Source organism: Macrobrachium rosenbergii, chromosome 44, assembly GCF_040412425.1.
Source record: "Macrobrachium rosenbergii isolate ZJJX-2024 chromosome 44, ASM4041242v1, whole genome shotgun sequence".
Taxonomy (NCBI): Eukaryota; Metazoa; Arthropoda; class Malacostraca; order Decapoda; family Palaemonidae; genus Macrobrachium; species Macrobrachium rosenbergii.
In genome coordinates, this window is record NC_089784.1 from 11,874,787 (window position 1) to 11,889,300 (window position 14,514).

Consider the following 14,514-nt stretch of genomic DNA (forward strand, 5'->3'; position numbering starts at 1 on the left):
AAAGATAAAGAAGTTCCAAGTAACATATGTGTTCTCATTAGCTGTGAAAGATTACTAGAACTTCCTTCAACATAAACACCATGATGCAAAGTTTTAGAAAATACATCATTAGGTTTGCAAAAGGTGAATCTGAAATAAAAATAGAACAAATATGCCAAAAGCATAAGATAAAGGAAACTTCAGAGCCATGTGTATGCTGCCACCTGTAGAGGAATGTTCCCACCTATTTGCTAGGGGAATCTATTCCTCATTTATCACTTTGTTTTTTAATGTTATGCATTTGTGTTCTTGAAACAGATGCAAGGAGCAATGAATAAATGCTCTTGGCATTTATAATACATGTAAATGATGAAATGAAAATTCATTTGGAAAGCAAGAAAATACCTAAATATTAGAAGGAGTACATGATCACTTTTCCTGGTAAGAATGGTATTCTGATTATTGATATTTCATATGGTGCCACATGGATAAAGAGATACTCAAGTTAAAGTAATATTGTGCTTCATGTAGAGACAGTAGGGAGAGGAGCCTGAAGGCTGAAGGTATTATGTCTAAGGATCAATATTATTAAAATGAATAAGTATTGTATTGTATTAATCCAAGAGTAACAGACTTTGCCTTTTGGGCGTAAATGATTGTATGTGAGGTCCGTAAATGATTGTATGTGAGGTCCTTAATAACTGGTATAAATTTCATAGTCATACATAGAAAAAAAAAAAGTTGCCATTATGTCCCCTTTAGCACTCATTAGATACAAGATAAGAATGACTAGAAGAAGCCAGTTTTATATATGTCCCACTAAAGACTTTTTGGTAGTCCTTGTATCAGTTAGGAAGGTTAGTGAATAATGTTCCCTTTCAAGTGATATCTGTGTTTCCAAGAACTGGTGCAGCATAGGACTGGGTTGCACATTTGATTACAGTTTGACAGTTTGTCATACCACTTTACCTGTGCAGTTTGGAAATGAAGATAAGTCCATAAGGACTTATCTTCAAAAGGCTGAAGCTTTAGGAAAGGGGTGTCATGGTATTTTTTTCAGCAGATCACCATGATAGCTTACTTATGCACCTCAGAATGAGAAGCTTCCCACTTTAGGTTCAGGGAATTTAAAAAGGAATTTAATAAGGATATTTCCTCTGGTCTCCTTAACATTTTGGAAGTCCCCTTTGACATTCATAACTTTTTACCTCAGGAACCTGACACCTAATTTAGTGATCTTCATTGGCTTCTGGCCAAGTTGTACCAAAACTTGACCCTATTACTCTTATCTGATTTTTTATCCTCATAAATTACAGTGGCAATCCAGCTTAATGAACAACTAGGGAGTTTGCCCTTGCCATAAATAACAAAGTATGGCTAATGAAGACTTGCATATATCCTATACGATAAAGTCCCTAGGAACCATACATTACCTTGCATAACACAATTTCAAATAAAGTACTTAGTAGCTTATCCTAACCAGTAATTTGTAATTGTCATTCAGTTTAATATATTGATTAACTTATCGTTCAGTTGTAGAGATATATCAGCAAAATGAATTGCTTCTAAAAATATATAAACTTACTTATGCATGAAAGATATGTAAAATACTTGGAATACGGTATACAAAACTCATACAGTTTAAAAAACATAAACATTGTTTCCTTTTGAAGATAAGTAACCCACAAATTCTTTATAAAAAAAATTGAGAGAGAGAGAGGGTGGGGGGAAGCAAAGACATTGTAAGCATAGTTTATCCTAATGTGATGCATACACTGTACACACATACAGAAAAATGTGTAAAACTACATTATTGTATTAAGTACAGTACAGTACTCTGCTGCATTAAGTAAATGTCAATTAAAATAATGTATATGAGATAGAGAGAGGGGTTGGAAGTCATAGAAAGTGAGTATTGTTTTGTAGCATGATGAATATGTACATATAGCATGAACACATAGTGGGCTAAAAGAAATGGAGTGCATAGAGCATAACAGTACGTTAGATAGACGTCAGTGAAATTCCCAAATAGTATGTACACCCTAACCTGTATGTTAATGTATGAGGACTCTTACCATGAAGATGACAAAATATAAACAACAGTGCATTAAATATGTACTTGTCGATTATAATGTCAAAACATTTATGGCAAAGACTGTAAATACAGTACTGAAAACGATGTAATGCATAGTGTGGTGACTTGGAACATTTTAGTCCAAGTCAGAGTTGCCGCCTTCCATTGTAATGGAGTAGAGAGCAATGTTTTGAGCTCATGGGGTGTGGCAGTGTTGGCTGAGGTGATGAAGGTGCAGGGGTGTGAAAACACCATTGGGGATCGATCTTTGCCTGCCTTCCAGACCAAAATTGCATCTGGAAACTTACATTGTGTAATTCCTTGGCGGGCCTGTAGTACATTAGGGTGTCCTGATTTAATGCAGTATGTTCAGGGGAAAGGGTATAGAGATATTTTGTCAATGCACCTGTGTGTGCCCTGAGCTTTAAGAGTTTTCGCAATAGTTTTGGATGGCTCTGTAACATCCTCCTCTTCATCAGCAGACTCATGCACTCTTAAATAATTTTGTCATTTATGAACAACTGATGACCTGAGTCTCCCCCATCTTCTAGTTTCCTCCTCTGTCAGAGTTTCACCACCATTTTGGTAGGTGGTACAGAAATCTCTTGACTCAAAGACACTAAAGTTCTGAACATCTTCAGCATCCTCCAGCAGTTTCTTCTATGCATTGCATAATGTTTAGGGTTTCAGAGCTTCCATACTGCAGCCCAGTTGAAAATGGCAGACTGCAAGTTGTAACTCTAGATTTTGTAGCATTTTGCTCTGGCATTTTTTTTGCCTTCAGAATCTTCACCCCCAAGAATAACCATCTCATCATTCAAGGAATGTTTTGGTATAGCCTTTTGGTGACATAAATCATCCCCTGGTCCATAGGTTGTATCAGAGAAGTTGTGTTTTTTGGGGAGGATGATGCACTTAATCCAACTGTTTTCTGTCAATCTCCTCCTCAGACAGGTGTGTTGCACAGTTATCCATGATGGTGATGACCCTGACATGTTCCAGATGGATCTTAAGTGCAATGTCCTGGTGGTGCCATAACTCTAGGAACATCTGGTTGAACAGATAGGCCCTAATGGTATTTGTTGCAAGCCATGTCTTCTGCGATGAATAATAATAGACCAACAGCAAGTGCATCATGTCCTTTATGGCCCATGGCCATCTAGCAGTGCCAACAATATGGTTTGAGATGGTGGGAGCCATTAGTGTTGGCAAAACAAAGTGCCAGAATCCTTTGCCATCGCTTTTGCAATAGGGACATCCAAAATAGGCCAGTCTTGTCAAAGTTGTGATCTTATTGGAGGAGAAGGCCTTTGTTTTTCATCAAATCCAATAACTTCTCACAGAAAAGGGCTTATTTTCTTGGTAGGTATACTTGTAGAACATTACTATGAAGCAGGGATTGCAAAGGCAGTGAGACAAAAGAATAGCTGCCAGCCGAATAAAATGGAAAGAGATAGCTAGAATGCTGGTAAATAGAAATATTCCATTAGTGTAGAGAGCAAAGATTTACAATGCATAAAGAAGGTTTGTGTTACTCTGTGCAGTAATACATTGGCACTAAAAAAGAAGATGGAGATATTGAAAAGGCGTAACAACAGAATGTTAAAATTCATGGTTAGTGTGGTAGATATGTTGTCCTGTATTACAACTAATGATATGGTGGAGAGATGTGGTATCTAGTAGTTGTACAATTGACTAAGACCTCAAGTGATTTGGGTGTACAGTGAGAAGGTTATATAGAAGTAGCAGGACAAAGACCTGTAGGAAGACCTAGTAAATGACTGAAAAAGGGTAAAGGGATGACATAGACCTGATGAGAGTTCAGGAAGAAAATGCGAAGGACAAAGGAAAGTAGAAAGAACTCATCTCATGTCTTAACCTCATAGAAGAAAAGGCTGATGATGATGCAGTAATTTATTTATGAATTCTGTCAAATTATTTTTTTTTCCAGGCTAGTTGTGATGGCTATGCTTAATTATCTGGTACCCAAAAGTGAACCAGGAAAGGTCATAAAGCTTCCTCCTCATCTTTATAAAGTGGTAAAGGATTGCTTAAAAGATAGGGTTTTACACAAGACAGCCAAACAAGTACAATCTAGAATCAAGAATGTGCGGCAGAACCTGAAAGAGCATCTTGCAAATCAAAATCCTCTTGCTGTAAGTACTCTGTTTGTCATAATCTTTTCGCAGTTCTTAATCAACAGTACTAATGTTAACAACATTGTTTTTATTTTTCTTGTATACTGTATATGAAAAAGTGCATCATAGATGCTTGAACTCAGGTAACTACATATTGACTGATGCATAATGATTAAATTTCACAGATGTTCAAGTCAGTTGCTTAATACATAACTGTGTGATAAACTTTTATGAGTAGACATTTATATGAAGCAAGAAGTTGGAATGTATTGTCACCTCAAATAATATTCACTGTTATGTGATGATACTTAATGCAATGCAACTTGCTGTAGAATCATATTGACTGGTGCATGATGACCCTGCTTCAAAACTTTGCTCATTGTTTACTACATAAGTACGGTGGCTAATCAATTAATCAGAGGGTTGTGGGGCCAGGTTCTGCCACTTCTGATAGGTAATGGAATCAGTTAAGTGATGACTTACATATAGTCTACATGATACCTTGGAGCTAACTGGTTAGTTTATAATGTGCAGCATTTCCATATAAAGTAATTTATAGCATCTCCTAACTGGTATTTTGTAATTAACATTCAGTTTGAAATATTAATTTACTTTTCATTCAGTTTGAGGGATATATCTTCTAAATGAAATAGTTCTAGAAACACATACAGTACAGTACGGTACTTTACGATATAGCCTAACAAAAATGTTGCCAAATGCAGTGGTTCTACCTGCTTATGCTTATAAGATATGTTAACTGTACAAAAAACTTGTACTGTACAATAACAAAATGACCATAATCTTCATTGTGTTTATGTTTTAATGTAATGGAACACTATGCACTTCTGTGGTTTTCTCTCTCTCTCTCTCTCTCTCTCTCTCTCTCTCTCTCTCTCTCTCTCTCTCTCTCTCTCTCTCTCTCTCTCTCTCTCTCTCTCTCTCTCTCTCAGTAGTATAGATGGTACAGTATTTTTATTGATATATTTAATTATTGTAGTATGGTATTGTACCTTGTACTGTATTGTAGTGTTACATATATACAGTATATATTTTTTAGTATGTGTGTTTAGATAAATGTATGCATCATATTAAGGTAAACTGGGTAAACTGTGCACTTATTGTGCACTCTCTCTCTCTCTCTCTCTCTCTCTCTCTCTCTCTCTCTCTGGATTATTCTTTATAAAAAGATTTCAGCAGAGAGAGAGAGAGAGAGAGGCAAGCAAATGCACAATGTGTAGCTTACCTTAATTCAATGCATACATGTATGTACACATGTATACATATACACAGAGAGAAAAAGAAATGTGTATAACACTGCCACATTATAGTATTAGGGACAGTAGTGAACTGCTTTAAATAAATGTTAGAAAATACATTGTCAGAGAGAGAAAAGGGCTTGGTAAGTACATAGTTTACTTCAGTGTGATGCGTACAATTATGTATTGACACATACATAGACTGACAAATATATATATGTATGTAACTCTACATTACTAGATTAAGTATAGTATACTGTACTGCATTAAATAAGTGTCAAGAAATACTGTACCAGGGAGATGGGAGGGTGCAGTAACACATGCATAATTTTTTTTAACATGATGTTTTTGTGTACTTATAGACACAAAGACTAACCTTGCCAAAAGAGACTTAGTCAGATCGAGCAATCAGACTTAGTCAGATCGAGCAATCAGACTTAGTCAATTTTTTTATTTCAAATGAGCCCAGAGTGCCACTAATTCATGTCTTTGTTACTATAGTGCAAAATCTAAATGAAGGACCCAAGTTCTGTATCTTTTATGGTGTCAAGATACAATAGAACCACAGGTAACTTTAAGTGACATAAGAGGACAGATTTGTGCATATATCCATGAAAGCTATTTTAACCCTAGTTTGTTTGCCAAAGATTTCAAGTATTTATAAACTCACAATGTGCAGATGAATAAGTTGTTTATTTATAGTAACTGGACATGTCATTTACAAAACATCATTTTTTTCACCTCACCTAGTGCAGAGAATTAGCATTTTAGTTTATTGAAGATGCCTATGATAATGTGGAAAAATGTTGCTTCTCAAAGGGTACACATTCAATCTCTGTGGATATTATTGTTCAGATAAAAATACTAAGAGTAATTGTTAGTGGAGTATCACTTTGGTTTAGCTACAACAAAATGTACATTTTAAATAATCAATAGTGAAGAGTCATGAGAGTATACAACCACTGAAGTGTTTTTTATACTTTAAACAGATTTAAGCGAAAACAACCCTGAATTCTTTTCTCATTGCTTTCTTTGGTTTTTACAGGTGTTTATTGATTCTGGAAAGGTAGATCCTCCTGTTGCCATGTTAGAACCTCTTTTGCCAAGTATTCCGTGCCTCGTGAAGGACATACCAGAAAAGCTGTTACCAGAACCATGGCAGAAGATTCTGATATCAAGAAGACAAATTGAATCTCGGAAGCTAAGATTAAATACAGAAAATTTGAGGACTCAAGTAAGTATAGAGAAATTCAGTCAGTGAGCAAATCTATTAGGAAATTATATCCTTAGTGAAATGTTGTTTAAGTATGTATTGCATATATAAACATATACAGGTATTGCCCTACTTACGACGGTGGGGTTAGGTTCCATAAAACCCATCGTTTGTTGACAAAATTATATTGAATATAACCTACCCTATACTCGGGTAATCAGTACCATCTACACATATATGGTAGCCTAGGAGAATGTACTGCCGCTCCTGAACCCAGAGCATTTCGTAAATATTTTACATTAAATGTGCTCAGAATTTGTTACTGATTTTAGTTCTTATCTGTTGTTATATTGTGTGAAATGTAATTATAATTTTACAAAAAAGGTAAAAAAATTTAAAAAACAGTTATAACATGGTAAAATTAGCATATTTTGACAACTGTCTTTTGTAAAAGAGGCCCCACACACTTGGAAATATTCACTTTCATTAGCACACTGTTTTTGTAAAAGAGGCCCCACACACTGTTGGAAATATTCACTTTCATTTTCCCAAGGAAGGTACAGAAAATTTTATAATTTTTTTCTTATACCATGTGCAAATGCATATCTTCTTTCCATTGATGCATTTTTTTTAAATGTGGCCATCCTTAAATTTAGCCTGGTCCAGAGGTGTGCTTAATATATTTTTAGCCCAGACTGTGAGGGTTAAGCTTTTGAATATTGTTACCCTGTTTGGTCTTCAGCAGCTGACTTATGACTTGAATTGTTGGGAAAAAAATTTATTAAATTATTTATCGCTGATCTTGATTTTAATATTTGGCAATATTTTATTTGCTCATTTTGTATGCTGTGTAAAGTTTATTGTAATTCTGATCACCCTTTGAATCCAGATCTTGCCAAACTATACCATTCACTGCATAGCAATAGATATGCAGTTATTTCTAACAGTTGTCTTTTTTTGTATCAGTTTTCTAGGAAGTTTTATTCCTGTTGTGACCAAATCTTCCTATCCCTTCATTGGATCATTGAACATCAAGCTCAAACTTAGTGCAAATGCATTTTGTTTATTTATTTTCTGTTTGTATTTTACTTTTTAATATCTTGTTTGTTTTTTGTTATATCCTCATAGTTTAGGAGATTCTTCACTTCTGAATTTCCATTGCTGTACTGTGCTGCTTTCTCTGTTGTTACTTTGGACATTTAGCATTCTGCTTGCTCAAGCAGGGTTAGGGTTGTACTTTGATTTATAATAATAATACTACCACTTGGTATGTCATTTAAGGGATAAAATGAAATTACAAAACAATTTTTTTATGATGTATGAGTGCATATAAACAAATAAATAGATTACTGTATTGCATCTTTCATCGAAAATGTTACTTAGATTAATTTACTCTGTTTGTGTCCTAGGAGTCTAATGTAAATATCTTTATGTTTCAGGGAAGAAAAATGGTCAAAATTCAGCCCAAGAGCTGTGCAAAAGTTATGGTACCATCAACCTACACTCCAATTGGGTTACATCCATCCATATCATTTGCATATAGTGGGCCAAGAATAGCTGTTTTACCTCCAGTAACAACCATTAAAACCTTACCTGTGCAGGGCTCATTAGCTGTACCTTTATCTCTTACAAAACCAGTTACAAGCAATCCATCGTATGTAGTATCATTAACAATGCCGTCTGTATCACAGCCTGGAGAGGTGACTGCTGAACCTCTTACATCTGGTGATTCAAGAAAACTATCAACAGTTGGTTCAAAATCAAAGTCCATTTTAGTAAAACCTGATGCTCCTGTCACACTCCAGAACCCTGAGATACAAGGAGATGCTGCTATTTCAGGTGATTCAGTCAGTGATAAGAATCTTTGTACTATTTCTCAGGAGGAAAATTCTGGTACAAATACAAGTGACCTGAAGACTACAGCTGTGAAATCTTGTTCGGAACTTAAAAGTGATATATCAAGTGCAGTTGAACATTTATCAGGTGATTCTGATGAAAGTGATACTGTTTTGTCTAAGAAAATGAGTTTAGGAGAAAGTCTTGAGTACCCTCTTGAAACACCACATAAATCACCTTCTTTATCATTACAAGATATACCAACTCCTAATCTTCATATGCCATCGCTTTTGAGTACACCTGAAAAATCAAATCCAAGCCCTGTTAATGACAGTAGATTCTGTATGCCAGCAGAGTATACTTTATGCTGGGAGAGGAAATGCAATCAAAGTGAAACAAATAATGTTCCAGAATCATTAGGATTAGCTTGCAGCCACCCTGAAAATTTTGCAGGAAAAAATGAAAAAGAAAGTGGCCCCATGAGAAATGTGACTAACTCAGAATATTCAAGTAATGCTTTATCAAGGGAAGACAAAGAGGCTTCCACTGAGAAAACAGGAAAACCTGAATCTTCCTTGGATAGTCAAGGCCCACTTCATGGTACAAGCGCTACAATGGTCACTTCCGTTTATCAAAGTCCAATTCCTTCATCTGGTATTGGTGGGATAGAGAACATACGACTGATAATGAATGTGTCCCCTCAAAAAACCTACTCACCATATCGTAAGATTTCTCCTGCAAAGATTCTGAGATCGCCAATTAAGACATCTCCCATGAAGAAGGTATCTCCTATTCTAAGAAAGTATGGATATCGTAGCAAAATACGCCCTAGCAGTAAAAAACTTTCACCAATCCTTCCCAAATTAACTGTAAGTAAAATCTGCTTACTTATCATCTACAATAAAAAGATTGTTTATAATTCAGATTTGACAATTTCATAATTATGTGTTATATACCTGTATGACTAAAAGAAATATTTAATTTTTAATAATTTATGTAAAGCTGTATTAATTTTCTTAGGATAAAATATTATACTCCTTTACTCTTGTCATACATTATGAAGCAAAATGTTATTTGAGATATTAATCCAAGTTCTTTATTTACCAGCCTCAGAAACCTCAGCGAATTAAGTCTCCAGCACAAAGAAGATTAACGCCAAAAGTTCCAAAAGAGGACTCACCAAAACCAGAGTAAGATTATTTTTAATATATTTTCTATTATTTGAGCTTAAGTAGCAATAATATATCTCCTAATATAGAAAAGTCTACTTCATTAAAAGTGGAAAAATTATGTCAGTTAAACTTTCCACTGACTGGCCAACCTATTTCCTCCCTGATTCTCGTGCTTTCTACACAGACAGAGGAGCTATCCATAGCATAGTGATACCTCTGCCTGTGTTGGTGGAGTCTTGGGAAGTGGTCCGATGGATTGTCATCTGGTTGGCATTCCTCTAAGTGTGTCAGTGAGCTCCATGCCCTTTCAAGGGAAGTTTCACTCTCCAGACATTGGTCCTTAGTCTCTCATTTGCTTCAGTTTTTGTGGCTAAGACTCAGCCTTTTAGGAAAGGATACTTTTCATGGTTTTTGTTTAAACCTGTTGCTATTTCTGCCCTACTGTCTGCTCAAGAGGACATTCTTTTGAGTCGTTTTTGGATTATCAAGTCCCTACTCCAGCATAAAGTCTTTTCATCCTTCTTCTCTCCTGATCTTGTACAAGGGTCATCAGAATCAACCAGTGCCTAAAGACTACCTCTCTTACAGTTGTGTTTCTTTCTTGTACTTGTTCTGCTGCATCCAAAGAGGACTTCAGAATGCTTAGGGTTAGATAGTATTAGGTGTGTGCAGTTTCTTGCTAGCCTTCAGGTGTAATTTGAAAATCTCTGCTATCCTTAGAGTGGGCACTTGGCATTGTCAGAATACCTTAAAACACCTTTGCTAAGCTTGACCTTCATGATGTCACACACAAGATTCTTGATTTGTATTTTTTTTGGTTTAATGCTTGTTTTATTATAAAACAGTATTTTTGGTATAAATGCAGATTTACTTATGATCCTGAGTAAACAGGAAATGAGGGAGCACCACACAACCTAGTGCTTGTGTATACTATCAGCACTTATTATTATGTCAAAGATATTCTAATTTTGACTTAATTGGACTTTTAAAAAAGATTTAATAATAATTTTTTTTTATAAAAACCTTTGGATAAAATTTATTTAAGTGTAATAGGTTTATTTTTGGCCAGATATCCAGTAAGCTTGCATTTAAAAATGCAAGCTTACTGCAGTGATAGACTGGCATACCTTGTTCTTCTGCCAATAAACTGATAAATATAAGAAATTATTATGGATGAAAATTAATTACAATATGGCTTTTAGTTCTGTGTGATACAGAAAGTAGTTCAACACGTGACAATTTACATGTTATTTTGGGGCATGTCAAGGGTTAAACACTAAATAGGAACAGGTGTGAGGTCAGTAGTCACAGCTTTAAACACTGATATAATTGGAATGCATTCATTATTTTTCTTTTTTAACAGATCACAAAACTATAGTGCAAGTAAAAGCAATAATATAGATCAACTTCCTCAAGTGGAGGAAGAATTGCCATTGGTTAATGAAGCACCTAGTGATTCAAGTCATCTCAAGTCAACAGTACCCCATTTAGAAGAGGAATTTGAAGAAGATGATTTAGAGGAAGAGGAAGATGAAGAAGAGGAGGAGGACTCAGAAGCAGCACAAGTAGGAAATATGTTAATAAATTGTTCATTTGTAAATATATATTTGTTATACAACAAACCTGTTACTTAAAAGTGTCCAAAATTCATGGTCAGCGAGTTTTCTACACACTTCATTCCCCATCCAGTGAAAATCACATAATGGTCAGCAGCATTGCGTATTAGCATCACAGATCCTCATGTTCCCAGCAGGTAAGACCTCACTTTGTGTAGCCAGTTGATAACAGCCATTTTTTTAGATATTTTGGGAGCTTGTATCAGCGGAATAATTAATTCTCTATTTCATTTTTTAAACCTCATCTCTTCCTTTCCAATAGGACATTAAAAGATTTTGTTGAAATTCCAGGTGAAACTTTTGTTGCACACTGAGTGGTTTCACTACTTTTTTGCTGCCAGCCCTGTTGGTATTAACAAAAAGAAGTATTGCAGGTGCTTTTTCTGGTTGATTTAAGAGGAGCACACTATTTTAATGTAGGTACTGTAATATTTTCCTGTCCTCCGTTGCCTTTGGTATTTAATGCCAGTAAATGGTACTGAGTAATGCAAGATATGCTTATTGGTTCATTTCATTATATTATTTATGTATGTTTCTTTGATAATACTATGTATTTCGTTGTTTATTCATTTGTTTTTGGTGGAGTGCGCCTTTCACCCTTCCTCTGATGATGTATTTTGCCTTCATGTTTCATATATTTGTGTTATATATGTTTCCCTTTCATTTTACCAGTCTTAGTTGTAAATGTTGCCTGGCATGTTTCTTCAAGACTAATCTAAAGATTTAGCTCTTTGCTAAATTTTTGTGTTAAAAAGATGAGTGCAGTTACTCAGATGCTTGCAATTTTCATGTCACATATGTGCATATCTTGTATATTTGTGTACAGTACACTGTTTGGTACTCAACAGTTATTGCTTATAAATCTTTGCTGTACTCTTCATAGAGATCCTGCAGGTATGGTGTTTTGTATGCCCAGTGGGCCATTTATTACTTGTTTTTAGAGTTAATTTTTATTATAAGCATTAAATCCATAACTGCTGCTGAGATACTTAGTTTATAAGATAAAACAAGGCTATCATAGAAACCTGTCAACCATATTAAATCCATTATCATGGTCTGTGATTTTTCCCAAGGTTCATAACCTTTTAGTTACCAAAAGCAGATGGAGAATTGCACTCTTCTGTGACACTGATGCCACATGGATCCTCAGCTTTCTGTTCAACAACCACTACCCCATATGCCATGTGGGTGTGCAACAACATGAGTCACCAGGATAGGAGACATGTACTACGAATGTTATTGATGGGTTTGTTCATCACAAAGCCATCCATTATTTTACGAATGAATTTCAGTTTTAATTGGGAGGCTAAATTACGAAATATCCCAGATGTTTGCAAAATGCTGAAGGAAACCCATTTTCTGAAAGCTGTATTATGTAATACGTCAGGAACCAGGGCTCCAAGGAATTCAAGATGTTTTGCTCAAGGATTTAAAGCACAAAAGAGAGCACAGCGAAGCTTTCATACATGAATTATTCTCTGAAGGTATTGCAGGAGCACAAAGTAGGAGATGAGGCATAAGGGTGAGGAGAGCTAAATGGCTATGGCCCTGAACATGTCCAGAGGAGAGATATGATTGGAGCCAGAGTGTCATCTTCATCCCAATGAATTGGCAGGCTTGTCATTATAATTGACTCAAAAACATCTACAAGTGAAAAGCTCTCACTCTTACCTGCCAATCTTATCTTGAAAAGTCAGAACTTTTCCCAAATGCCCTGTTTGAGGGTGTTGATCAAGCATCACTCCAAGGAGAAGGCTAAGAATGCCATGGATATCATTATCAGCAGGGAGACAGACCACCCTCTTACAGTGTAAGATCCTCTTCAGGATGGCTAGTATCCACCTTTGAAGAAGAGACGTGGCACAATCATTGTGAACCCATATTGTTTGTCAGAAGCCATGGTTAGGAGCTGTGGACAAGTGAATTCAGCTACCTCAAGACCTGCAGAAGGAATTTGGATGTTTGACAAATGTCTGTAGATTACAGCACCAGTTGCCAAGACAAAGTAGCAAGGGCTCATGATTGGCCTGTGTAGTTTTCCTATTCCAGAAGCAATAAATAGCAGGATCTATGGGACACCTTATCCAGATCCTCCCCCTTTATTATTTGATTCTTAGGCAGAAGACTAATCAACCATCCTGACTGGGAAAACACCTTAATAATGACAAGTGTTGGTAGGAATAGCAGAATCAGGAGACAGTGATAATTCTTCCTTGCAGATTTTTTAGAGCTCACAGACAGGACATGGAGAGGCACCAGGTTCTCAACAATGAGTTGAATTCAGTGTTTTTAAATGAGTGATAGAAGAATCCTTAGACAACACTCCAAACTTCCTGGTTAGCATCATCCCTCCAGCTTTTACCAAGTCTTGCACTATGATCATTTTGGGCATACAGGATTGGATAATGTTCCTTGTTCTTGATCAGCCAACTTTTGATGGCATCTCTTCAATAATTTCACCAATACTGTCTTGGGTTTTCCAGTTGCTAGTGATTAAGTCTCCATATCAGGGGAAAATCAGTTATGAAGCACATACAAAGGCTTATTCTTATTTATGGAATGGAACACTGTGGGGCTCCCTTATTCTTCTAGCAAAGGACAAGATCGAGAGACTTTTCTCTTACAAAAGTTTTTCAGGTGACAAATCCTTAAGCCAAGATGTTGCAGTTTCTGCGAAGATATTTCTCTGCCCTGGGAGAGTTCACCCCTTTTAGCATACATGGAAGTCATTCTGAGCCATTGTAGACTTGACAATCCTTGGACAGCAGCTCCCTGGTCATGCAAGAATCTAGTCTCTATCAGTTTTTGATGGGATCCTTGTTAGTGGTAAGGCCCCAAAACTTTCAGAGAGGCTTCCAAGCTGCAGTTATTTGGCATGTACAGAAATATTCTACAGCAACATCAGCAATGTTGTTGTCTAACAGATTATTTTCGTTACATTTGGAACAAATTGTCCTGGAAATTTAATAACTGAATTTGTACTAATTACAAGTAATGAGTTATGAAAAAATCGATTTTGTTTTTGAAAATTTCATATTTGGAAGCTTGGCACCTTCTGGAGCCACCCTGTTTAAGTGACTTGGAGGGTGTATTGATTAGCCCAAAATCATTTGAAAGTTTTGGAAGCTCTGAGCAATATTTCAGATTTCTATAATTAATTGATAATGAAATAGAGGGAATGTCACAATGCTGATTATTCAGGGTTGGTTGAGAGTTTCCTCACAAATTGT

At 35.9% G+C, this 14,514-nt stretch overlaps 1 protein-coding gene across 3 annotated transcripts in view; it reads left to right on the forward strand.

Moving 5' to 3' along the window:
• mute (muscle wasted) overlaps window positions 1-14,514 on the forward strand; it is an 80,846-nt gene that overhangs the window by 45,788 nt on the left and 20,544 nt on the right. For all 3 annotated transcript variants that reach the window (XM_067087748.1, XM_067087747.1, XM_067087749.1), the window contains 5 exons: window positions 4,005-4,209; window positions 6,493-6,681; window positions 8,100-9,365; window positions 9,604-9,686; window positions 11,032-11,233. In XM_067087748.1, the coding sequence (XP_066943849.1) occupies window positions 4,005-4,209; window positions 6,493-6,681; window positions 8,100-9,365; window positions 9,604-9,686; window positions 11,032-11,233 (1,945 nt within the window). The remainder of the gene's footprint in view (window positions 1-4,004; window positions 4,210-6,492; window positions 6,682-8,099; window positions 9,366-9,603; window positions 9,687-11,031; window positions 11,234-14,514) is intronic.